Genomic DNA, 27196 nt, shown 5'->3' on the forward strand with positions numbered 1-27196 from the left:
GGCTGATAGGTAACATATTTTTTAATGTATATTTTCAGTGATTTTGCCGATGCTGAAGCTCATATCCACCACGTAGGAAATGAAAATGATTTACAGTAGGAACAATTTTAAATTGATCAAGATCAAGAGTAAGGACCAATTTTTAGCAGCACTTATCTTCAGATAATGAAAAATTTGCAATTTCTACAATAATCAATTGACGTTTCCAATCGAGGGAGACTTTTTTCATTGCTCCTGTTCTATTTATGGTAGTTTGTTATAGGGAAATCACTGGACTTAAACCATGATTTAGACAAGAAGAACGAATTTCTTTTTGTTCTGTTACTTTGGCCGATCTTCCACTACCTTTCTAGAAAAATGTTAAAGAGGTTTACAGAAAATTATACACAGTCAAAACCGGATGGTTTTCGCTTTCAAAATGATTTACCGTAAGAACGGCGCAATGCGCTTGTTGCAGTGCTTCTTGTTTCGATTCCATTGTGAACAAAACTGAGCATGTATAAACAATGTATAAACAAAGGGACCTATCACATAAAAATGTTTAGCTGTCACTATTTAGAATAATTTCATGGCGTTTCTGATAGTATTGTGGACGTTATTTGCGCAGCGCTCTGGTTAATCATATTATTTGAATCATTTAGAAGAAACAGCAAAGTTAAGGCCTATGTTCAAAAGAATATGTTACTTACTTCGTACAGCTCGTGATTCATGCGCCTGCGCCACACCCTATTTTCTCGTTTGCCTCCGAGTATTGATCACAGGGTTCTACGCTCGAAACCCCAAGCGCTCGTCGATCGTCCTCCTTCCACGTCCACGATTCATGTCCGTAGAGCGCTACCGGGATGATCAGAGTCCTATCCAGCTTTTTTTTAATGGCGATAATGCGTATTCGTAATATGCGAACCTCTCTGCGTACGTCAGATTTGCGGTTTCTGGGAAATTTACAACATAAATGTTGCCAGATATATTTTTCTTTTGATAAATTATATGAAGACTTCACTGACGTAAGCAGAGGTGTCAAAAGGGTGGGTAATTTATTACGAACTTTGCATTATAGCGTCCGCCATTATGGCGCGTAAAAAGCTGGATAGAACGCAAATTTCGTACGGATCTGTAGGCTACGGAACCCAAGCTGGCCGCGCAATCCGTAATAAGCCCTATTCGCTGCCGCAATCCGTCTCTTCACCTCGCGGCTCACCTCGTTGTCACATATCACGAGAGTATCAAGATAACAAATTCGTCGACCACTTCGAAAGTATCCCCATCTATCTCCACCGCAGCACCAACACCCGCAGAACTACCACGCTCTCTGCCAGCCACCATGTACTTCGTTCAAGTCGTTCAAGCCTTCAAGTCAATAAACAAATGATGCGTCTGCAAGTTGTGTTCTCGAAACTTATCGAGAACCTGTCTCAAGGTAAACATCTGGTCCATTGTAGATCGCCCCACTCGAAAACCGCTTTGGTATTCTCTAACAAAGGCTTCCTGCAAAGGCCTCAGTCGCTGGAACAGGATACGGAAGAGAATTTTATGAGCGGAATCGAGGAGGGCTATGCCTCGACAGTTGCTACAGTTGAGTCTTTGTCCCTTCTTGAAGATAGGGTATATGAGTCCTTCCAACCAGTTTGTATGTAGTTGTTCCTCAGACCATAGCCTTAGGATAATCTGGTGAATTTCAACTTTGAAAAGTTCGGCCGGTCCTTCCCAGCGGCCTTGTGGTTCTTCAGCTCTTTGCAAGCATTCTTCACCTGGTGGGTCCACAGCTTGTCTGTCCTCCCCAATTTCTATCCTTCTCCCCTCGACGGCTCTCCTACTTTTCTCACGTTTCAACGCCACTTCAAAATGTTGCTTCCAACGCCTGGCCATCTGCGATTTATCGGTAATCAGTTTCCCCTCACTGTCATTACACATGGCATGTACTTGCACGGTCCGGTTCCTAATTCTATAGAAGCTCCTCGTGTCGTGCCTGGTGAAGCAATTTCCAGCCTCCGCGAGGACGCGATCGTAGTGCTCACGTTTCTTATGACTGTTAAACCTCTTTTCGGCAGCTCTTGCCTCCCGGTATTTCTCCCGTATCTGACGCGCCACACGATTAGCTGCTACTAAAGTGTTGGTGTAGGCCCGGTTCTTCCACTACCATCCTAGAAATTCTTTTCCGTCACCTCTAGACACTCAGGATCGAACCACTCACTACGCGTGGTTCCCGTTGTCATGCCTATCACTACTCCCGCTGTTCCGCTGACCGCATCGTTGATGTGCTTCCACTGCTCGTTCAGGTCCACTCCAGCTGGTTCACCAATCCGTCTATTAACTTACCGAGTATACACTGCAGCAACTCCTACCGTTGATAACCTCTGGATGTCCAAAAGTATCTTCCTCGCCGATCCTGATTTAAATACGTTGGCGCGAATCTTACCTACCAAAAGATAGTGTTTCAAGTCGATGTTGGCCCTCGAAAGACCCGCACATCTATGTCGTCTGAAAACCGTCGGCCGTCGATCAGCTGTGGTCGATCTGGGAGCAGGCCTCTCCATTGGGGTGTCTCCAGTTGTGCTTCCGAATGTTCAGACGTGCAAAATGGGTACCCCTCCCTGGTCGCGGCGAAGTTTACTGACCTCAAGCCGTTGTCGTTAGTGGTAGAGTGAAGGCTTCCCCTACCAATAACGGGACGAAAGAACTCCTCTCGTTCGACTTGTGCGTTCATAGCTCTGATGACGATCTTTAGGTCGTGTTGTGGGCACCCTCCATACGTTTTCTCAAGGAGCTCCTTTTTTACGTCGTCGGTTTTATCTTCGGCGCAATGTTTATGTTACTGTTGTGGAAATTCGCACGAAAATCGACTGACCACAAAATTATCTAAATATTTCACCTTAGTTGTCTTTTTACTACACTTATTTTGTAGAAACAACTGATTAATCTCTTTGGCACCCAGTTTTCGTTTTCTTTCCCCCTCACACTGTTCTGCTACTTTTACTTTGATTAGAAATTGAATAGAACTCTTTGACCAGTTTCAAATGAGGGGATAGCACTCGAAAGTGACTGAATGTAATTTACCATAGCGAAGTTTATACTATTTTTTATCCATTCCAATTCCGTCTTCAGGAAGGAGGAGTTAAAGTTCTAATTGTAACTTCAGAACTTTTAGGAGTCAATCGGTATTTGACGGTAAATTGGATAATATGTAGAAGGACGTTGCAGGCATGTCGACAATCGAAAACATGTCCACCCCGGGACCGACTGAAGATTATAAATGCATAAATAAAAAAAAAATATTTGAGATTAATCATCATTCTTGGAATGTTTTTATAACTTTTCTGACTAACTTTTCAGCAGCCTAAAAATTTCAGTGAAAATTGTGAGATCCCTCATGTCCTATTAAAAAATTTTAACCCAACTTGAGGTTAGCGTCTAGTAATTTCTTCAATCCTAGGTATCTGTGTCACCTTTTCGGATAAATGAATCCCTAACTGTAACCTCGAACGTGTACTATTTGCAAAAGCGGATTTATTAGAATATCTCATAAATTTATCATGCATCATGAATTCAATATTGTATATGTATAAAGCGAATGTTTGCTTTATTTGTGTGTGATTTAAAGGCTAAATAAAATATTGTATAAGGTTTATCGCTATCAGCTATATACAAAAAGATGGCGATTTTTTTTCTTCACACTCAAAACGAGCGGGGGAACAAATTTCGGATTTGTTTATTGGTTTTGTGTCCATGTAATACGTTTTTTTGTGTTAATCGTGTTCTTTTACCGCCCAACCGATGCTGCAGTCGTAATCATCGTCGCGGTATTCTCTTATGAAAAAAGAATGGAGAACCGTCCAAATTTTGTTCTAAGGGCGGCACTTTACTCTAAGCTTATTTTGTGTAAAAATACCTAAACCAGCGCTTTCCGACTAAAAGCCAATCTAACCATCACTATTCCTGTTTCCTGCTCCACCGGTGCGAAGCTGCTTGCAGTAACTATCTTTTCACATGCCTTTAAATATAGTGTCCAGTTTATAATCGATCATTTAATAAATCTGTTAAATTTATAAAATATCAAAAATAGACATTTCAAATGCAACAAATACTTATTTCCAGTATTGATTATAGAAAAAAAAAACTGCATGCTTAAAGCCAATCGCTAGTAAGTATAGTTCGGGGAATAATTGTTTTGACAGCAGTTTATATGTAAAATATATCTTCAGAAGGGAATTTTCAACCGCTAGATAAAACTACTTTGCAAAGGATAGGATGGTTGTTATTCGTCAAATCGAATCTAGTAACTCTTGAACATCGAAGCAATTAAACTTTGCATCAGATGCTATAGTTTTAAAGATCGTACAAAAAATAAAGCTCATTCTAATCGCCAAACGATCATACCTTCTTTATTTTGCTAAGGCGAAATAATGTACTTTTGAGTAAATTCCGTTTTCATTCTGTTTCAAAGCACTATAATGTTGCGCCCACCCAACTTTTTGTTTTTGTAGCTCTACTTTATACAATGGTAAAATACTCTACGAAAAAGTACTTTCTAATCAATGATATAATACGTGTGGTCGCCTCGATGCGGAATGGCTTTGCTAGAAGTTGATTTGTTTTGCTAGTTTAAGAATAGAAGTAAAGATGCAGATAATATTTCGTAGATTTGTGTGCACACATAATTATTGGACTCAGTTCAGGACAAACTGAACCGCAAAATGCGCAAGGAATGTTGCTGTTTCCTTTTGTGTTTCTGTATGATGAATACCTATTAATCGTTTAACGTTCTACAACTGATCCTGTGTAGAACCGGACGGCCACCGTAGCCGATATTAATACGTACATTACTAAAAAAGGGCTAACAAACGTTTTATCATACCTGTGTCACACACTGTGCGTACTTCTCTAGCTCTTTTTGTAGTGTTTTAACTTTATCGCATTCATCGCGCAGCATTTGCCGTAATGCATCTATCAGATTGTTCTGGGTGATCAGCTGTTTCTCCATTCGGTTTACCTTTGCTTCGAGGTCCTGCACCCGCGAGCATACATTATCGGTGGTAACCGCTGCAGCTGCTGAAGTCGTTCCGACTGGCCCAATGGCAGTGGTTGTCGTTGCTCCGCTGCTGCTGCTACTATTAGTGTTGCCGTTTGCTCCATTTTTACTAACCGCTGCATCCGTTTGCCCTCCACCGGGGGAGGTTATGTGGATTGTTTTAGTATTTCTGGTAGTTGGTGTTGGTGATACACTACGGTTACGTAAATTCACACTTACTGGCCGGTTGTTGGTGACAGCCGCAGGGGAAGGTGTTTCATTTGCGTTATTCACACTGCCGCTATCCGAAGGAATGGCAATCTTAGTTGAAAGCGCAGACATTGATTTCGTCATGACGTTGTTAGTCGTGCTGCTACTGCTGGTTTGATCCACGCTGTGTGTTGTTGATAACAGGTGCTGATGGCTACTAGTCTCCTTTCTACTGGACGCTATCAAGTCGAAGGAACTATGATTATTGTGGCTATTGTTGGTGGTCGTAGTCGAAGTGCAGGTTACATCTGCCGTCCCGGTAGTGGCAGCTCGTTCTGATAACCTAGTGCGACCAGAAGCCGCCACCGATGATGACACCGTGCTCGAAGGGTTTATATGGAATGACTTGGAAATGTTGTCGAATTTGTGCTCTTCCTGGTGATTGCTGTTGGTGTTAACATTAGTGTGATGTTCGGGTGACTTCGATTCATTTATATTCGGCGAGGTTTTCTTGGCCTGATTTGCCTTCAATTCATCCATCCAGGGTACCTTATGTTTTTCCCACTCTCTTGCTTTCGGTTTGGCAATAAATTCATCCTCATTATTGTTATTGCTGTGATGACTAACGTTTAACAAATCCGGCTTTGGCGACTCAGGTTCGGCATTATACGAGAGTTGTTGAAATAAGCCGGAATTTCCGTTGCTCATTCCATTGCTTCCGGCAGACTCACCAATTATGTTACCAGCCGAAGTTGGTGGCCTTCTTTTAGGTGCTTTCGCCCGATTTGCCCGCATATCTTTCAGCACAGAGCCACGTTCAACGTGGTTAAATTCGGACTCATCTCTGGATAGTCTTTCGCCACTGACGTTCTTTTCATTGTTATCGGCTACATCCGACTTAATTCTACTGCCGCTTGCACCGTCCATACTGTCCTGTCCGGCTGCTGGTTTGGGCTCCGATCCTTTCACTTTCTGCTTCAACCCGGAGAATAAGTTGTTCGTCACGCTCGTTATCGATGGGCTCTTCTTGATCGGTACCTGTGGTTTCTTGCCAAGCACTGGAGGCGGTGTCGATTTTTTCTCATCCAAGTTCTCCAAGCTCTTACGAATCTCCGATGTTTTGTTATCCAAACTCTTCCGGGGTGGTTTTTCTGTCACGGGAGCAGCCGCGGTAGTACCACCGGCAATAGGCGAATTTTCAATCTTCCTGTTTTCTAAAGATTTACGGTGTGCAGCAACATTTCCGAAGGTCGGCGAACTACTTGCTGCCATTGTACCACCATTACCACCACCACTTCCCGTGGAGTCATTGAGGGAATCTTTCGAGCCGAAGCTCTCCTTCCGGTAGGCGCTGTTAGGCTGTTGCCCGGCGACAGTGTGCGGCTTGTTGATCAGAATCTTGCCCGCCGGAGGTGGACGTTCGGGTTTACCGTGGTACAACTCTTTGATCGGCGAAACTGAAATGTGACAAGACGAAAGGGAACGGTTTTAGTGATACTGAATTCTTATCGGGGACTGTGTGATAAAATCGAAGTACTTTTTGCTAGCAAAATTGATAAGATACATTTCGCAACCGAATATTCGAGTTTGTGACGCAATGTGGGCTTACTTAGTGGTTGTGCATGATATTTTTTTGCAATTTAATTGAAAATTTGTTCGAAGTTCTAGCGTCCTTAGTCGGACATAAATATTTGTTTTTTTTTATCACAAAAAGCATCACATAAAGCATAAATTATCGTTGTTCAGTATCACGGTGCTCCCACAGACCATTATTATAAAAACAATGCATCAAAAGTCCTGACTACACCATTCGATACATTATGACGTCCTGAATCTTTGGTCAAAATTTCAAAATCGTCGTACGGTACATTCTTGAGTAGTACACATTTAAAAGCACGTTTTTCAACCACCTTTTTAATAAAATAACTTCCAAAATATTTTTTACATAATGTATTCCATGACATTTACAACTGGTGGAAAGATTTATTTGGAAATCTCACAGTGTACAGCAGTCTAAACTCGAAAAATTGTGATCGTTTTAGATTTGACTGTGAAAAATTGATTTTCTGTACTCAATGTCTTCAGCAAGTTTGTTTCATAAAACAAGGCCTTACTTTTGACGTTTACGGTCTTTCGTTCGGCTTCTCGGGTTAGAAACAACCTACGATGCTATTTTTTGCATGATGCTTCATTTCATCTCAATATACCATACCGCAAAACTGCCGAAATTACCCTTCCTTACCCAAGTAGAGCAGTAAGCGTGTAAAAGGAAGGGTTAAAAATTATATTTGTGCACAAGTACGGATAAAACCAACTTCGGATCATGACTATTATAGGTGATGCTATTCTGTATCCGGGAATTGTTGAAGAAAATGATACTCCGTCGGTCAGACCATTGCACAGTGCACAGTGGTCCAATAAAAAGGAAACCTAATTCCATAGCGCCTTTTACCTTCATCCTAGCTTAAAAGTGTCTTCGGAACAATTGTTTGTATGAATGACCCGCATAATCGCAGATTGTCAAAAAGTATGAAAAGTTTACTATACTAAAAATAAAAAAATACCTTTTTTGTGTTAAGAGATAGAAGAATAGTTTATTCAGCAAAGTTGTAGAAGATTAAAAAGTTAGTTTTTTGTACTTAACTTTTGTTAGATGCATTTTACACGAAAGTATTGTTCAGAGGAATTATTAGGGCACACATACCACACATTTTTGCCAAAGGCCATATATCTCCAGGACTTTTCCTTACAAAGTTATATCATATTTTAGCTTATTTTTTCGATAACTTCAAGAACGTATACGTTAAAAAGGGGCAAGTGGAATCAGGATGTCAATACTTTTTCTTGAAGTTAAGCGGAAGTACTATAAACTCCTTCAGATTCCATTTGTCCCAATCCACCCATATTAGAGTACGGCGAGCATATGTTACAGTAGGTTTTCATATATCAAAAATACTAACTTTTTTGTGTTAAGAGATAGAGGAATGGTTAATTCGGCAAAGTTTTAGAACGTGCAAAAATATGAATCTTTGCTGAACAAAAAAAAAATCAGAGTTACAGAGTGTTTTCTGTAAAAGTTACTTAAAAGTTATTTTTTTGCACTTAACTTTTGTTAGCTACATTTTACAAGAAAACGTTGTTCTAAAGTAGCATTTGGGCATACAAAACACACGTTTTTGTTGAAGACCACACATCTCCAAGACTTTTCCTTACAAAGTTAAAGCATTTTTCAGCATATTTTTTCGATCACTTTAACAACGTATATAACAAAGATTAGGTGGATTGGGACAGATATCATATATGAGTACGGCGAGCATATGTTACAGTAGGTTTTCATATATCCAAAATACTAACTTTTTTGTGTTATGAGATAGAGGAATGGTTAATTCGGAAAAATTTAGAACGTGCAAAAATACAAATCCTTGTTGAACAAACAAAATTCTAATCTTCATTGAGTGCAGAGTTACAGAGTATTTTCTGTAAAAGTTACTTACAAGTTAATTTTTCGCACTAAACTTTTGTTAGCTACATTTTACAAGAAAACGTTGTTCTAAGGAAGCATTTGGACACACAAAACACACGTTTTTGTTGAAGGCCACACATCCTCACTTTTTCTCAAAGTTTAGCTCGAGTTCTCAGAACTGTTATAAGTTCCATCTGTCCCAATCCACCTTATCTTTGTTATATACGTTGTTAGAGTGATTGAAAAAATATGCTAAAAATGCTACAACTTTGTAAGGAAAAGTCCTGGAGATGTGTGGTCTTCAACAAAAACGTGTGTTTTGTATGCCCAAATGCTACTTTAGAAAAACGTTTTCTTGTAAAATGTAGCTAACAAAAGTTAAGTGTAAAAAAATAACTTTTAAGTAACTTTTACAGAAAACACTCTGTAACTCTGAATTTTTTTTGTTCAGCAAAGATTCATATTTTTGCACGTTCTAAAATTTTGCCGAATTAACCATTCCTCTATCTCTTAACACAAAAAAGTTAGTATTTTTGATATATGAAAACCTACTGTAACATATGCTCGCCGTACTCTAATATGGGTGGATTGGGACAAATGGAATCTGAAGGAGTTTATAGTACTTCAGCTTAACTTCAAGAAAAAGTATTGACATCCTGATTCCACTTGCCTCTTTTTAACGTATACGTTCTTGAAGTTATCGAAAAAAATAAGCTAAAATATGATATAACTTTGTAAGGAAAAGTCCTGGAGATATATGGTCTTTGGCAAAAATGTGTGTTTTGTGTGCTCTAATGTAATTCCTCTGAACAATACTTTCTGTAAAATGCATTTAACAAAAAATAAGTACAAAAAAACTAACTTTTAAGTAAGTTCCATGTAATATACCTTATAACTTTGTCCCAAAAAAAGATAGGGTTTTTATTTGTTCAACAATGTTTCATATTTTTGAATCTTCTACAACTTTGCTGAATAAACTATTCTTCTACCTCTTAAGACAAAAAAGGTATTATTTTTATTTTTAGTATAGTAAACTTTTTATACTTTTTGACAACCTGCGATTATGCGGGTCATTCATACAAACAATTGTTCCGAACACTTTTTCAAGCTAGGATGAAGGTTAAAGGCGCTATGAAATTAAGTTCCACTTTTCGCCTTATTGGACCACTGTGCAGAGGTCTAAACTCGAAAAATCGTGATTCGGTTTTCGGTTTTTTGATCCATTCCCTTAGTAGTTAGATATAAAAATTATTTTTTCTAATTTTTTAAAATACCAGATTGCTTTCTTGGGAAAAGTTGAAGGAAAATCTATAAGAAAAAGAATTGCTGAACACTGTAATCTTCTATCTGTACGTCTGATATGACGAAATAGAGTTTTACGAGTAACACTCCTCAAAATTAGTTTTTTTTCCATAACTTTTTCTGTAATTGTCGAAACAATTCAAGATGTTCTAAGATTTTGTTTATTCTGCTAAACCTCGCATTTTTGTAGAATATATTGGTTTGATATTTTCATTTGTTGTAAAAATATTTCTAGTTTTTTGCTGAAAATAGCCATATTTTGATGTTTACGTGTTTGTTGACTACTGCCGGCCGCAATTCTCTTATCATGTCGTATGCGATCTTGTCTATGCCGAGAGCGGTAGTTTTTTTTCCGTTTTAGGATAATGTGCCATTTTTCGAGTTGATGACTGTATAGTTTGCTTTTGTAGAAAAATCGGCTCTGTCCTGCTCAATGTCTCACGGACCAAAATGTTCATCAAGAAATTTTCTTGTTAGCTCCGGACAATCTTGAACAAAACTGTTCCGGGCAATCATCTATTTTCCTGTGAGTCTTTTTATCTTTCTCCATAGCTCAGTCGAGCTAGTTTTAGGATCCATTTCGTTTGTAAACAGTTGTACGTTGTCTTTTATGTTTTTGTTTTTCTTTAGTAAAAATATCCGGAGTGATTTGCGATAAGGGCGCAACTGGCAAAAGATAAACATTGGGGAATATCAGTTTGAAAATTTGCAAGTACATTTTCAAATCGTAATTTCAAAGGAAGTGACTAACATTAACATCAATACCAAAAATCGACGTAAAATATACCTGGCTTATAGTTTCTTAACAATACTACATTAAATTTGTGCATCTATGGCTTAAATCTGCACTTTTCTTCTAACCTTTTTCTAACTAGCCTTAAAGCATTCTGACAACGAGATTCGCCCACCTCTATTTCGCCTTAAAACATTCTGACAACGAGATACGCCCATCTTTCTTTCGCCTTGTTTTTATTTTTTCTCCAGTTGCGCCCCTTTAAATGCGCCTTTATTTTGAAAACAAAAGTTGATCCGCCCTTTACTGTCGCCTGTTTACGAAATATTTCGCAAATAAGCTCGTTGCTTCAAAACAATGTAAAGGGCCTAGTTCCAAAGTATCTTTTGTTTTGGGTAAACTGCTTTATCGCCCTTCACTAGAAGCTTGATTCAAATAATTTTATCGATTTATACAAAAGAAAGGATTATTTTCATGAATTTCGTAAGTCTTTTCAAACTCAATAGTGTAATAAAACCATTGTTTACATTTTGTTAGTTGAGCCCTAATCGCGAATCACTCCGGATATGGCCATAGCTCTCTTTAGTTTTGTAAGATTTTCACCGTTGCTAATTCCATTGAATTTTGTTAGCGCTTTCTGTTTGTTGGCATCCTCAACTTCACTCTACCAATATTTTGGGTTGTATTTGTTTCTGGCCTTGTTCCTCTATATAAATGAACCAACTTCTCTGGCGATGTCTTTGATGCTGTTTACTTCAGAGATGTCTATTTTTGAGATTTCCGATTCAATCCGTGTAGCATTGCCGACATTTTTTTGTCGGGTAGGGGAGTTTTTTTCAGACCTATTTCTATTAATAGATGTCTGCTTCCGACCGCATCCTCTAGCACTGCCCAAGCTGCCACTATTACCACCTTAAATGTGGGTACGCTTATTGTCGTACATTGTATGCCTCATAATTTTTCTGTAGATGACATTGATAAATGCCTGGCAAATGTATACACGATGAGATAACTTGCAGATGACAAAAGCAAGAGTTGCCGATTTGCAAGCACTGTTGCAGGATACCTTGAACACTTTGTCTGCTTGGGCTTTATAGCTAAGCATCGCATTCTTTGCGCAGAATAAACACTGAAATTTGTAGTTTTTTTTTCTAGGAATCATGAACCAGCCCAGCTCCAACTCCAATTATTGGGTAAAATGTTTTCTCAGATTATGGTATACAAATATCATGGAGTCTAGTTAGATTCTAGAGGCACCCAGGGTTGTAATAGAAATCTGATGAAAAAATGCCAACAAAGAATGATTTTTTTTCGCACAATAACCGGGACATGGTGAAGAGTCCATCCAGGAGACCTTATGAGGCCTTATGAGGTAATTGAGTCCGGGTAGTTCTACTTCCGCTCTGCAGCAGTATGTACTTTTAATCTAATCTTAGTTTTTATTTTTAATGTCTTTTAAAAGTTATTTCCATTTTTAGACTAAATTTAGAACTTTTTTTTTTGTTTATTAAAAGGTTTGAACCTGGGAGGGAGAAACGGATACGAAGCTGTGTAAGTGTCAAAATGAACCAGAATGAGTTGTCATTGACTGTCAATTTGAACCAAAAAGAGCATTTTTTGCGATGTGTATTGTTATAACCCCCAGCTGGTCTCGAGGTACGATGGTGGCCTAACAAGCCAGTTGTCGTAGGTTCGAGTCTCGGCTCGGGAGAGACTGTTAGTGTCAGTAGGATCGTAGCGCTAGCCCCGCAGTTGTCCTGTACACTCAACAGTTGGCTGCGAAGTCTGTGTATAGTAAACAGAAGGTCAAGTTCCTAATCGGGATGTAGCACCAAGGCTTTGCTTTGCTTATTGTTATAACTAAAAGCTTAGATTATTGAAACATAGATATCCAACTCAACCAACAATACGGGCAACAAAAATGTGGCGCCCCTCGGAGTATGATGGCGGTTGGGTGAACTACATTTAATGAGCACACACAGAAAAATATTAAGGTAATTGCTATCTTTTTAGGCTTGGTCAGATTTGTGCGGTGTTTTTAACAGACTAATCTATATGGTCTAGATAATAACAATAACACTGTGCTACAAATGAAAAAAAAAAAATGCAAGAACTTCTGAAGTCACCTAGTGTAGGTTGTAGGTCTTGTTGAGTGTAACATTCGCTCATACTAGAAATTTTCCAAACACCCCCAAAATCTGAAGTTATGGTCAAAATACGGTTTTTTGGACCTCAATGCATACAATGTTTTTTAACTCAGTCCTTTCTCAACTGATTTTCAATATTTAGGCAGTTTTGGAAACAAAATGAATAGAGCTTTCAAAAGATTTACTGGTTTGTACTAATATCACTAAACCATGTTTAGTTATTTGAGTTTAAATATAATTTTTTAGATTTTTTCACGCAATTTTTCAATTTAATTTGAAATTTGCCACCTGTTTTTGTAAGAAAGATACTACACAATAACTCAACATGTTTTAGTGATATTAGTGCAAACTTGTAAATGTTTTGAAAACTCTGTTCATCTTCTTTCCAAAACTGCCTAAATATTGAAAATCGGTTGAGAAATGTCTGAGTTAAAAAAAATGTATGCCCCGAGGTCCAAAAAGCGTATTTTGACCATAACTTCAGATTTTGGGGGTGTTTGGAAAATTTCTAGTATGTGCGAATGTTACACTCAACAAGATCTACAACCTACACTAGGTCACTTCAAAAGTTCTTGTGTTTTTTCACCATTTGTAGCACTGCGGAATAATTGTGAGATAGAAGCCAAAAATTCTGGTTTTCTTAAAAAATATATAACTCAGCCAAATATTCACCGATTTTCACAAAACCATTTTTGTTTGTTTCGCCATTGAATATTATTCCAAAAGTTTAGTGTACTTGTAGTATCTTTCTCACAAAAACAGGTGGCAAATTTCGAATTAAATTGTAAAATTGCGTGAAAAAAACTGAAAAATTATATTTCAACTCAAATAACTCATAAAGTTTTAGTGATATTAGTACAAACCAGTAAATCTTTTGAAAGCTCTGTTCTTATTATGTCCAAAACTGCCTCAATATTGAAAATCGGTTGAGAAATGACTGAGTTAAAAAAAATTATATGCACTGAGGTCCAAAAAACCGTATATTGACCATAACTTCAGATTTTGGGGGTGTTTGGAAAATTTCTAGTATGAGCGAATGTTACACTCAACAAGACCTACAACCTACACTAGGTCACTTCAGAAGTTCTAAATCGCTGTAGCACAGTGTAATTTATTACAACAGGACTATAATAAATGTCAATGTATGAGATGACCATGATATGAATTATTTATTTTGAAGATAGTATGACTAATCGTTCATAGTCGTTTCCACAATATGTTTTTAAGCATAACCAAAGATGACTAGTACACTATACGTTACTCTTGCAGTATGCAGCGGATACGAGTTTCGCTGCGCGCGAACAAGAATTGAACTAATTTGTATACTGTTAATTTGGTGATGACAAGGTGGTGAAAGGTGAAGCATGTTTTTCAATATCATTGTATGGTCCTGTCATCTAATTTTCAATATCCTCATACGGTATTGCCATCTTGTTTTCGTTTTCATCTAGTAGATTGAGCATGATAAATCGATTTTGATAATAATCACAGCTTTAAGGTCATCAGATGGCACCGTTATAAAGGTGTTGCTAGCAGAATGTATGAAGTCAGGTATCTTGCTCTAGTCATCATTAGCATAACTCATTTGTTGTTAGTACCAATTTTAATAGTCGATTGAGAACCACTATACAGCTTTAATCCCTTTGCGGAACTGATTGGGTTTCTTGGCATTCTTAACGGTGCGCTTCTATACCCCATTTGGCAGCGCTCTATCATCACTTCATACCGTACCGGTCGCTGCTAGACGCGCTAGAGAAATAGCAGCCGGGCCTCCGGCAAGCATCGCGCTTTCAAATTTGGCAGCCCGATAGCAGCGCTACGAAAGGTGTATGCTGGAGAAACGTCAAACAGAGACGATAGTAACGACCGGTGTGAAAAAGGGTGAGTGAGCAAAATAGCCGCGCTGGACACTATCGCCATAACAACTTGAATAGTAGCGCACTGTTAAGGATGCCCTAAAGTCGAGTGAAAACCGCCGTACAAATCTGATTGAAAGTAACATGATATTTTTCTGGGTGTGAGATTCTGGTCAAGCTCACCACTGAAATGATAAGGAGTACCATGATATTTTTCCGAGTAGATATGCTTTAGTTCACCCAACGGCCTACAGATGGCAAGTTCATAGTGTTGCCTTGAGATTATATGCAGCGAAGCCCAACTTGGATATCTATGTCTCTTTAGTCTATGCTAAAAGGTATCGCGTTGCTCGAAAAAAATATTCATCGTAAACAGTTTTTGTATTCATTGTCGTTTTATAAGACATTTTGGTTTGTTTTTACGTAGAATAATACATTTCATAAGCTTTAAGTAATAATCATGCTAGCGTATTTCGATTATTGAACTTGCGCTTTTCTGGATTTAAGGCTTTGGTTACAACTTCGAACACACTTCATCACGGCCGAACTCAAAACTCTGGAAAAACAAACGGCAAATTAAAAAAAAAAAACACAGACTCGAAAAATTAGTCTGTAAAATTTCTACATTCAGTATTCCTGATATTACTAAAAACTTTGTTTGAGTCATGCATGCGTTACAGCAAGAAGACAGTTACACGCTATCAGAAAACGACGCATGTGCGTGTTCTCTGTTTTGAGTGTAGTATTCGTTTCTCCCTCCCAGGTTTGAACCAGTTAGAATAAATATAATAATTCCTTTTGTTTTCGATTTTTCGTACCTTCGATGTTTTTTTAGAATCTTTGTTTTTTTTCATTAATGTATTTTTTCTCACTTAAAGTTTTATTCAAGATTATTCTCTTTTCAACTTTTTGTGGATTATAGAGAAACTTTTGTACGCTTCATTTTTACCTTTTAGAGACGTTTTAAAGTTTTTTAGGCAAATTTGAGATCAGATCAGATTTTGAGGCAAGTTCGAGATCAGATCAGATTAGATCTTGTTGTCCTGAGAACTTGTTCAACGGAAGTTGAAGTAATTTTTTTCTGTTTAAAATTATTTCAGTCAGTTTGATTCTCAGAGGGTTTTCATGCAATTTGAGTTAACTTTGGTGTATTTGTTATTTTTCATTTGATAATATCAAGCATTGGGAATTAATTTTTGTTTGGCCTTTTCATGGTTTCAGGAATTCGAAGCTAAGTTTGGGTTTTTTGAGAGTTTTAGAGTAGATTCTAGAGTCTATTGTGTTGTTTTTACACGTTCAGAAGTGTTTTCTATCATTCAAAGTAAACTCGTGCTTAAATTTCTTTCGATTTCTTCTAGGCTGTAAAGGCGTATTAAGTATTTGGATTTCTTGGCTGGCTTGCAGTGAGGTTATTTTTGCATCAACCAATATGAGATCAATATTTCAGCTCTTTTTCGACAGAAATTTCCAGCAGCATTTGAAATTATTTTTGTTTTTAGTCTTTTCCAACTTCGCAACCATTTACAGCAAAATTTAGAATCAATTTCTTTCTTTACCGTTTCCAATCTTTTGGTGCATTTCTCAGCCTTTTTTAGCTTCGATTTTCCTGTCCACGCGCAATGTGGACGGCCCATCATAATGTTTTACAATTTAACAAATACTTGTAGCCTAAATTAAATGATTGCATTCCTGAAATATTTAAAGTTGGGATCAATTTAGCTAGAAAAATAGCGTCACTAAATCGATTTCGATTTCCCCTTTACAAAACAATAACAGCTTGAGCATTTCGTACAAATGTGATCCGTACAACAATAAGAGTCATATTTTCGAATCGATTCAAGATTAAAATCACAGAAGAAATAGAAAAGTCTGGTAAAATCAATGACCTTAATCTAACCGAAACTCTGAATGAACGATTTGGAAAGAAAAAAAAACTTCTCGAGTGAAACACGTCTCTAAAGCTGGAAATATAGTCAGCAGAATACCACAAAAGATCAAAACAATGGTCGCAGTGGTCCAAATTTTTCAAAAAAAAGTCAGCTGAACAAATAGTTTATAGCATGAAAATTTAGTACTCATTCGATGCTCATTGAATGCCATAACGCCGTATTTAATGCTCCGCCATTTCTTCGAAAAATGCTCTGATCGGCTAGCTTGAAAAAATAGCTAGCAGAACAATAAACGAAAATAGCATTTTTAGTCAACAAACAGTTCTATAACGTTCAAAATCATGTAAAGCTCATTAAATGCTCTTGAAAGAAAGTTGCCTTTCATGATTAATTATCGATTTTTCTGCTGGCGCCGGTACACTGGTAGTGTTGGCAGAAAAAAATAATTTTCAGCATTCAATTCGACATACTCAACAAGCATTACTGAGTTCTCTAGGAAGGTAAATGCAGAAAAGAAGGTTTACCTATACAAATTTTTATTCAAATTTGAAATGAAATGCGTTTAAAATTGTCCGGGGACCTGAATAGATGAAAAAACTTGGTTATGAAGAATCGATCGCTTTGCTCCAATTACAAAGCTTCGATTTTTTTTCAAATATTTTTCCCTAAAACGATCAGAAACCTATTGGTTTCCATACGCAGGTAGTTTTAATAAGTTAGGTACATTTCTTATTTTTTTAAATTATATCAATTTAATAAATTTATAGAGTATTATATTATTTGAACCATTCTACAGCAGTTTATTGGTTCTGCTAAGTTTTTCTTAAGCTTCCAGGAAAATATTTTTGAGATAAAAAATATGCAAAATACACCAACTTTATAACACTATCTGCGTATGAAAGCATTTAATTAGCATCTAATTGTATCAAAAGGTTTCGGATTGTTCTCAGAGTTTTTATTTAAATCGAGTCGAATTATATTTTCGAAAAACCAAAAAAAAAATAAATGAAATTATCATTAAAACCAGATTTTTTCAAGAGCAATAATCGAGCATTAAATTATCCTGAGAATTTTACAGCAAATAATTGAAGTCCCATTTTCGATCATTGTTCTGCAAACTTTTTTCATAAGCTAACACAGCGTTTCTCAACACGGGGTACGCGTACCCCTAGGGGTACGCGAATGCCTTCAAGGGGTACGCAGAAGGAAAATCAGTAATGGCGGACAAAATATTTTTTCTTCATAATACTTCATTTGTTTATTCAAACTTGCTCTTTAAACATGGCTGTAGCAATCAAACAAACCATATTTCAATTTGAAACCTAAACTTGACTACCACAACATGATCTACCACTACTTCCTCGCACTCTGCTCGAACATATCAAACCCAGGGGGTACAATTGGATTGGAAAATATCGCCAAGGGGTACGCAGACAAAAATAAAGGTTGAGAACCGCTGAGCTAGCAGAACAATATTTTTGAAGTAAGAAAACATATCAAAATATAACCACTTGTGTATGGAAGCATTTAATTAACATCCAATTGTATTAAAAGGTCTCTGCTCTCTGCGTTTTAGGAGAAAATTATTTAAAAAAATTGAAACTTTGCAAATTTAATTCTATTTTTGAAAATTAAAAAAAAAACAATAAACTTATTAGGAAAACCAGTTGTTTTGAAAAGCATTTCATGAGCATTAAATAATTTTGACTGTTATTGAACTGTTTGTTAGCTAAAATCACTATTTTCGTATATTATTCTGCTAGTTATTTTTGTAAGCAAACAGAACAAAGCATTTTTTAAAGAAATAACGGAGCATTGAATTCCGTGTGCTATGGCATTTAATGATTTATTTCACGCTATAAACTATTTGTTCTGCTGGCTTTGTACTTCCAGCATTAAAACTATCTCGAGTAAAAACCGATTTTTCAAGGTGAAACGGTATTGAATCCACAAACAACCGACTTCGAGCCACTTCAGATTTTCAGATGCTTAAGACTCGGAAATAGACAATTAGTTCCCGCGTTCGTGTGAAAACGCTATTGCTAAACTGTTACCGAGTCTTATGCTTCTGAAAATTCAAAGTGGTGGCTCGAAGTCGGCCATTTGTGGATTCAGTATCGTTTGGCCTTAGGGAACCCGCACAAATTCCGAAATCAACTCTTTTAAAATCTAAGGTTTTATCTTACCTTCCGGTGGCAGGGCAACAACAAAATTATCCGGAAACACGCCAACTTTACCGCGTAATTCACCCTTCCACCAGCCTTTATCGAGCAAGTCCTTACTCAGAATGGTAATAATATCCCCCTCGGCCAGCTTCAGCTCATCGTCGTTGGCGGGCGCGTAGGCAAACAGGACCCTGCACAGTTCTCGGACCGGTTTCGGTGGCAGCGAGGGGGCATCCGCTAGCGTTTGCGGTGCCACATTGTCCAGGTCCTCCCGGGAACTGTTCAAGCTACTTCGACTTTTGTTCAGGCTGTTGTTCTTCGACAGGCTCCCCGTTAAGCTGCCATCGAGAATAGTTGGTTTGGAACCCGTGCTACTCTGCCGATTCGCGGAAGTAGGCGACGCAGATTCTATTTCTTCGACGAAGTTCGATGGGAAAACTCCCACTTTGCCGTTCAGTTTTCCCCGCCACCAGCCTTCTTCTACCTGTAATGACAAAACGAAAAATTTAAGTTCGATCTTTTTTTTTGTTTAAGTATAGTTCTACCTCCTCGAAAAATTCGATGATATCACCAACCGCTAGCGTCAGCTCATCTGTCTTGTTTTCTCGATAGCTATAGATTACTTTACATTTCCTATTTTGGGCGGCAGTCTTATCCCTGCAGGGTAAAGAGAAGAAATATTATTTATCGATTGAACGCCTCATCATCTTCTCTGGTGAATAGTCTACCTTAGAACAACTGGATTCTTGTCATCCGGCTCAAGCACGCGAACGAAATTATCCGGAAACATACCGGTCCTGCCGGTTGCGGTCAGTGTACCCTCCCACCAGCCACCGGGCTGAATTTTGATATTGGTAATGATGGCACCTTTCTTCAGCGTCAGCTCATCCGTTTCCTTGGCGGTGTAATCGTATTCAACGATGGCGCTCACTGAAAGTTATAGAAAAAAAGATGTCACATATTAGTAGTCTTCAGGCGGTGGTGAAGTAGAATCGTTTGCAGCCTCTGTAACCAGTGGGACAACTGAAGTAAAGCTGCAATGCAGTGCTTAAAAAGACGGGGGAAGGGTTAAAGTGTATTACTAGCCCTTCACCCACTGACGATCGGGTTATCACGTTCATACAGTGAGGCATGTTTTAGACATTACTCATCTGGGTTGAAATTCAACAATTCAACAATTTATGACTGATTAACTGATTCGTTGTGACTAACAAAATAAATATCAAACAAACAGGCGTCACTGAGATGAAATTTGTCAGCTGATTTTGTTCAGCGGGTAGCTGTATTATCCGGCGCGATTAAAATGACCACGACTGTCGTACGGCCCCACCTGGCACAAATCGATACTTCTACCCCCGCAGCAGACAAATGATTCTGCTGCACAAGTTTTGGTGTTGGATGCATTGCTTCGGCTGGGTTTCGCAAAAAGTGCAGCCTCAAAGCATATGTCACAACGACGACGACGACGACGACGACAGTGGGGCTGAAAAGGGAAGGTAGACAAGCCGTAGCGAGAGTGTCGGTTGCATGGAGCAACAATATAGGTCAGGTCTATAGTAAAGGGAGGCCCAGAAAAGACACGACAAAACTAGAAACAGAGACGCTCGATGTTGGCTGGTAGGTGCGACGCGTGGTGAACGTCGTGAGGAGGATAAGAGTGGTGTCAAGCAAGATACTTAGAAATGTCACCAGGTAATAAAATAAGCCCTTCGGGTTGTGTGCAGATACGGCTGAAGCAGAAGATGTATTTTACTAGTACATATTCACTGCGGTGTTCGGACGTGGAAGTGAACTTTGAAAGTAAATTGGACTGCGGAAAATTCATGCCTCTTTGTACAGTCTAATTGCCCAGTAATAAAACCCGATAACAAATATCAGCTCATTGTCGATCAATTCAATCGAGTGCCGTACCACATTTAAAAAAAAAAATACAACGATGTTATCGGAAGTGCGCCAATTGATTGAAATTGACATGTTTGGAAAGACACTGCTATGTGATGAATACGACAGTCTAGTGCCCATCAACGGGTTTCATTGACAGTTTCTAGTTCGGCGCGGGAAGGCAACAAATTCTCAATCATATATATTTCTTGGCAACGCAACTGTTTGCACAATTCGTATACGCTTCTGAGGCGTACGATTTGTCGCAGTCCATTTGACTGATCGTCAGTCAATTGGCTTACTGACGTAATTAAAAGTGCGCGTCCTTTCCTCAGGGACAACAGGTTGCAATCGTAAAGCCGCAATTTGAGTTACAACTTCTAGTCGCACATACATGTGCCAAAGTGGAACTGGAGGCTAACCTGATGCTTCATTAGGGCATCTTCAGCGGTGGTCTATTTTTGAAACAAATTTATACTAGATTTACATCAGCGAAAGCTGAATAGAACCAGCTAATATAGACCAACTTTTCGTTCTCCGCACCGGTGTTGTATATCTTGTTGTTTTAAACCGCTGACATCTGTCACACTGTCAACAATTCAATACCCTATGTTATCTGTTTATGAGACTTGAATTGAAAAGCACTCAATATTTAACAAACGGAAATTCGATCATTTTTACGCACATTAAACGATTACTTTGGCAACAACAAGACTTTATGGATTTGACGGTTTGACCCGAGTGTTTGAGACATTTCTCAGGATGGATTGGTAGGATCGAAAAATTTCTGCTACAAGTAGGGCTTCGGAGGGTAGCGAAAAATATTTGATCGCGTCGATGTTCATCTTCCGTTCTCGTCTCATCAATCTTTCAAAATCTTGCAGTTCTTCAAACGTTGGTTGGGTTTTGAGGATATTGAAACAAGCTTGGGGTGGCATTGCGCAGCTCGATTCGAACGATTTTCGCTATTTTCGAGTAGGTCACATACTGCCAGTTATGCTTCAAGCTCGAAAGGAGCTGTCATTGTCATTTGTCCTGCGGCTCATCTAATCCGCAAAATCGAAAAAATACGAAAACGAAACATAACGCCCTCAGCGATCATTTAGTTTTGTTCGAGTTGCTCGAAATGAAATGCGCAATGTCACCCCAGCATTTTGAACGTTTTCAGTTCAGTGTCTTCGAGGAACATTTTTCTGGCCTCTCAAGGTCTCCTCTAGTCCCACTACAATTAAGGCGATTAACAAATAGCCAACATATTTGTCATCCTGGTAGTTGATGGTTGCAAACCAACTAGTTGAACCTGTGGTTATGGTCTTTCAGAATTCCCCCTTTTGCTGGTCGGTTTCCTTGAAGCCAAAAACGACAAACCTGTTCTTTTTCTTCTTCAGAAAAACCACAAAATTGCCACCACATATTGTGAATTGTCATGAAAAATCTTTGTTTTGTTCATTTCCCAACACTCGCAAAACGTTTATATGGAAATAGCTAAAAATGAGGTATTCAATTAAAATATGACATTTTACCCACCTGTTGGTAGCGTACAAAGGGTTTTAGAACGATCTATTTCTTGTTCCAAAAAGTGACAAAAATAGACCAAAACGTATACCAGTTTAAAATTTTTTCGATTTAGATCTGGTATAAAACAAAATGTACACCACCGGTGCAGCAGTGAACTTGAGTTTGTTCCAAAAAAATAGAACAAAACAACGATTTGGACTACCGCTAAAGATGCCCTTAGAAGTTTATGCCGTAGCGTGGAATAAGTTTTCTGGGCTGAGTTATAACAATACTCACACGTTGTGGTATTGTCAGAAGCCACCAGGATCTTTATTTGCATAACATTTAGCTTTTTCGGTTGTCCGACTTTTTCTAGAAAACCATTCCCCAGAAAATAAAGTGTCGAAGGATTTTCCCCAGAATGAACCATTCTCCAGAATACCAAATCCCAGAATATACTAGTTACCAGAATTCTAAGCCCCTGAAAGTACTAGTTACCAGAAAACCGATTCCCAGAATGCACCAATGCCCAGAAAACTATTTTTCAGCATCACCACACGCAAAAGTTGGATGGTGCGAAACCAGTACAAAATTGTGCGTTTTTAGCGCAATTGTTGATGTAATTCGGAACCAGTACAATGATTGCGTGTTTGGCATAACGCAATTAATGCTCTAGCGTTTCTTAAATGTATTTAGCAGCTCCAAACTACTACACCTAGACAGTTTCAACTGGTATTAAGCAGCATTGCAAAGCGAGCGAGAAGCAAAACCATTCTCCTCCTTTCTGCTTGAGGACGAGACATATGCTACGCTTTTCAAGTCTTTTGCACACACGCTTTCGAGATACTTTTTCTTCTTCTTGCATTCCTCTGAATAGCAGCAAGCACGCACCGACAGTATGAGTGAGAGACTAACAACACTGGTATCAAGTATGTGCAGCACGGGTGTCTCGCTCATTTCGTGAAACAACGAGATATTGCCCTGCGCGTCGCAATCCGAACCGAAAGAGAAGCGAAAGAGCAACCTGCATTGTATGTGACGTGTCTATAGTCTTGTCGCACATACACGGAAATTCTACGAGCGAGAGATAAATTTCTCACGTCGCTTGAGAAAAAAGCGCGTACAGTCACTAATACACACGACGTGAGAAATAAATGTCGGTGTATGATACATATTCTGATTTCATTCTATGTCAATGTATTCGCAGTACAACTGTTGCGTTATGCATTTCACGTGAGAAATAAATGTCGGTGTATGATACATATTCTGATTTCATTCTATGTCAATGTATTCGCAGTACAACTGTTGCGTTATGCATTTCACACATTTATTGTGCGATTTCTTTGCATCATTTGTGCGAATCGGGAAGACACAATGATTGTACAAGACTTCAACTTTTGCGTGCAGCATCAGCATCAAAAAACATTAGTATTCAGTTATTATATTGTTAACATTCTAAATTATTTGACATTTTTAAATAACACTTGCGTACCTGACCCCTCCAGAGCCGAAAATATGAAAATTCTTTTACCTGCCATTCCGCGAGATCTAAACCGAATTTGATCGAGCCTTTTTCAAAGGATCACAAATTTATCATAGTTTTTGGGACAGTAGGGGACATTTGTTTCGGATTTATCGAGGGTAACGGTGACAGACACAGGCTAAATTAGAAACGGTAGTGAAACCTTGCTTCAACATATCAAGACTTAGGTTTTTGCAAAACAACACTATTAACGATCGGTATTTCGCCACTTTGTATAGATAATCGGATTCCCTCAGCCGTGCCAGTTCTGAATTGACTGTTTATCGATGACTGCAGCCCAAGCCGGGAAGCGTATGAACTCGGGCGGCCCACACCACCACACGGCCGGACGCCCCGGAGTGCGTTGAGGCAGAAGCGCCGGCAGGTCCACGGCGCGACACCCGCACGAACTGGGAGCAGATCCGCGACCCGGCAACCTCGTAGCCCGAGTCATCCCAGTCTTCAGAGCTAATCCTTATCCCGAAGTTACGGATCTAATTTGCCGACTTCCCTTACCTACATTGATCTATCGACTGAGACTCTAAACCTTGGAAACCTGCTGCGGATTCGGTACAAGCTGTTGAAAGTTTGCGTGCCCCAGTCTTTGATTTTCAAGGTTTAAGAAGAGAATATCGACACAGCAATTTAATACCATGCTCTACCAGCCTGTCCAACCATATCTCTCTATGAAAGACTTCCATGGCTAGTATGACTTTTAAACAGAAAGAAAACTCTTCCGATATCTCTTGTTGGCCTCTCGAAGGAAAGGATTCATGTTGCCATGATTACAAAGGCGCTACCGTTTCCGGTGTGCACGCCAATGCAAACGTATACTCAACAGGCTCCGGAATTGTAACCGGGTTCCCTTTCACTCGTATAATATATACTAGTGGATGTTGCATCAATCCAGGTAAACGAACGAACCTCTACAGAGGTGATTTCTGCAGGGGGGCTGCTCCCCATGTGAACTAGATTAACCGAATTAGGATAAGAAGGGGTATTTTAGATTTTTGGTCAAGGAGCATCAGATATCAATTCGCTACTGTATTTTGTGGTCGACTTGTGATGTTCCTTCAGCCAAAAACGATTACTGAAAATTCTCTGATTTTATGACTGTGGCCTGGTGTCAAGCGCTTACTTATTTACTCCATGAAGGAACAAATGTATTAGTTGACAATAAGTTGATTCAAATGATAGAATCGTTATACATTTCAGATACCTATATAAAAAACTCAGTTATAGCAGATTTTCCATGTTAAAAAAATAAAAATGCATCTTTCTTCGTTTTAGGATAACAATTCTCTAGAAAACGGTATTTTATGGGAAATAATTTTCTGGGCATTGATTCATTTCGGATAATAACTCTCTGGGGATAAGTACTTTCTGGGTAGCAGTTTTCTGGTTATTGATACATTCTGGGATTTTGTTTTCTGGGGAAAAAGCTTCGGCGTTCTATTTTCTGGGGAATAGTTTTCGAGGAATTGTTATACAATCAGCTTTTTCATTGTAGAATTTTTTTTTAATCAGATGATCAGATGATCGTTGTTGGTTGATTCTCGTCAACTTATAGGGTGATGTACCATGATTCGAACAAATTTGGCTGTGGACTAGTTTTCGTTTCAAGTATTATTTTTTAATCATTCTCAAACCTTTTTATAAAGACATAGGCTTCCAGATGATCACGCTTTAAAGTAAAAGCTAACTTAGGTGCTTTCCTTCGTTCATTGAAACCTAAATCACAAAGTTACTGTGGAAGTAACGAGTAAATCAGATTAGTTTATTACGAAATTTCCTTTTACCAGGAGATACCTGAAAGACAATGTCAGGAGCTCTAAAGAATTTTTTTTTCACTGATTGTTTCTTTTAAAAACAACCTTACATTCCTTATTTTCAGATGCTTTTAAAAATCATGGGAAGAAAAAAAAAATAGTTGAAGAGATTGTTTGTAAGACACGACCGCAAGGTTAACGTAGAATTACGTCGATGTATTTTTCGCTTGGTGGTGTGAAGCGGCAAATTTCAGTAATAATTCTGTTTTAACTCTCTTCCACTATTACTCTATTCCACTATTGGTTGGTAACTTTTAAAAAGATGTTGGTTTTGGTTTGCCATTTACCGATGGCACGGGATAACTCTTGTTTCCTTATTATTCTCCGCTCCGCACACACTGCAAGCGAGCAAACAAGACATAACGGTGATACACATACGATACCGGTACACTCACAGCTTATAGTAGTGGTGAAATGGCTGAAAGCAAACGCGACGCCACAGATCCGCTGTGCTTTGCTGTGGTCCGCCGGTTGGTCCGTCAGCTGTTGAATGCGGTGATCGAATGAGTCCCTGCTCAGCATTGCTGCGCTAAAACTAGCTGCTGCTCTGCCGGCTGCTAGTCGAGCCAGTAAGAGTCAACTCTCCTCTCGCTACAGTAATCGGTTATACAATGAAGACCCAATTTCTGCATGCTAGCTTATATACATGACTACTGAGAGTTAAACTTCCGGCAAGCGTAGCTTTTTGAGAGCGAGTTAAGCTGCGCTAGGGAAGAAAGCCTTGTTTTTGGCTCTGATTGGTCGAGCCATGCGTAAGTACGTCATGCAAATGTTGATTAAATTTCAATTTTTTTCCGTCCCCCGTCCCTTGCCACATTTTGTCACACATTGACAACGTCACAGCAAATACCCTCCCCTATTTAAAAAATTGAAACATACGGTCAAAATTACCTATCCGAGTGCTTCACCTAATGTCGCAAGAAAAATTAGCGCAAAATATAGATCTCGCGTAACTTTTCAAAAGGACCTACGTAGCAATGAGCGATTCTCTACTCTCTAACTTTAAAGTTAGGCGAGAAATAACATCTCGCTCATAATTATTAAACTCCACGGATTCTAGAAATGGTCTCTGATTGCTGTAATCGGATATGTTTTAGGAGCCTTAGATATGTCAATGAAAGCTTTTTTCATATCCATGTAATTTTTATGCATCAACTCGAGCTCGCCAGATCATTGTTGCCAATAGTACAAATTTTTACAGATTTTTGTGAAAAAATACAGATTTTTTATATGGCTAGAAAAGATTAGACTAAACTTTGTAACAAACTCAGTAACGATAATGCGATCACGCAATCTGAAAGTTTTTTTTACAAGCGAGCTAATAGTTCGAACTATTATTTACATAGTCAATGCAGTCACAGTTTTCTCAAAACAATGAACAAACGTCGTTGAAGTTGTTTTTTTTTTCAAAGGTTCACAAAATAAACAACTATGTTCCAATGGAACAGATTTTGGTACAGATTTTTGTCGGAAATAGTATAAATTAACAGGATTTTTGCAGCTTGCAGTAAAGAGGAAAATGTGACAATACTGCGTCAGACCTGTTTGGTGAATCAGGACTCGTTGCTTGAAACAACCAGTTTTGGAAGAATTTTCTTTGCTGTTATTGGTTTTGTCTAATTAGTTAAGTCTGATTATTAATTTTATTGACAGAGGTTCAACTAAAGACCGTCTAAAGGCGACACTGGGCACTACAT

The 27196-nt window shown here is 38.5% G+C and overlaps 1 protein-coding gene across 9 annotated transcripts in view; it reads right to left on the reverse strand.

The window, feature by feature from the left end:
• Positions 1 to 3484: 3484 nt before the first annotated feature.
• The window catches only part of LOC129731078 (SH3 domain-containing kinase-binding protein 1), a 39472-nt gene continuing 15760 nt past the window's right edge, over positions 3485 to 27196 (reverse strand). For all 9 annotated transcript variants that reach the window (XM_055690839.1, XM_055690887.1, XM_055690879.1 and 6 more), the window contains 4 exons: positions 19499 to 19700; positions 19316 to 19427; positions 18792 to 19254; positions 3485 to 6672 (listed from right to left, as the gene is read on the reverse strand). In XM_055690839.1, coding sequence (XP_055546814.1) covers positions 4847 to 6672; positions 18792 to 19254; positions 19316 to 19427; positions 19499 to 19700 — 2603 coding nt within the window. In that variant the 3' untranslated portion in view covers positions 3485 to 4846. The remainder of the gene's footprint in view (positions 6673 to 18791; positions 19255 to 19315; positions 19428 to 19498; positions 19701 to 27196) is intronic.

The sequence above is a fragment of the Wyeomyia smithii genome, chromosome 1 (assembly GCF_029784165.1).
Source record: "Wyeomyia smithii strain HCP4-BCI-WySm-NY-G18 chromosome 1, ASM2978416v1, whole genome shotgun sequence".
NCBI classification, from domain to species: domain Eukaryota; kingdom Metazoa; phylum Arthropoda; class Insecta; order Diptera; family Culicidae; genus Wyeomyia; species Wyeomyia smithii.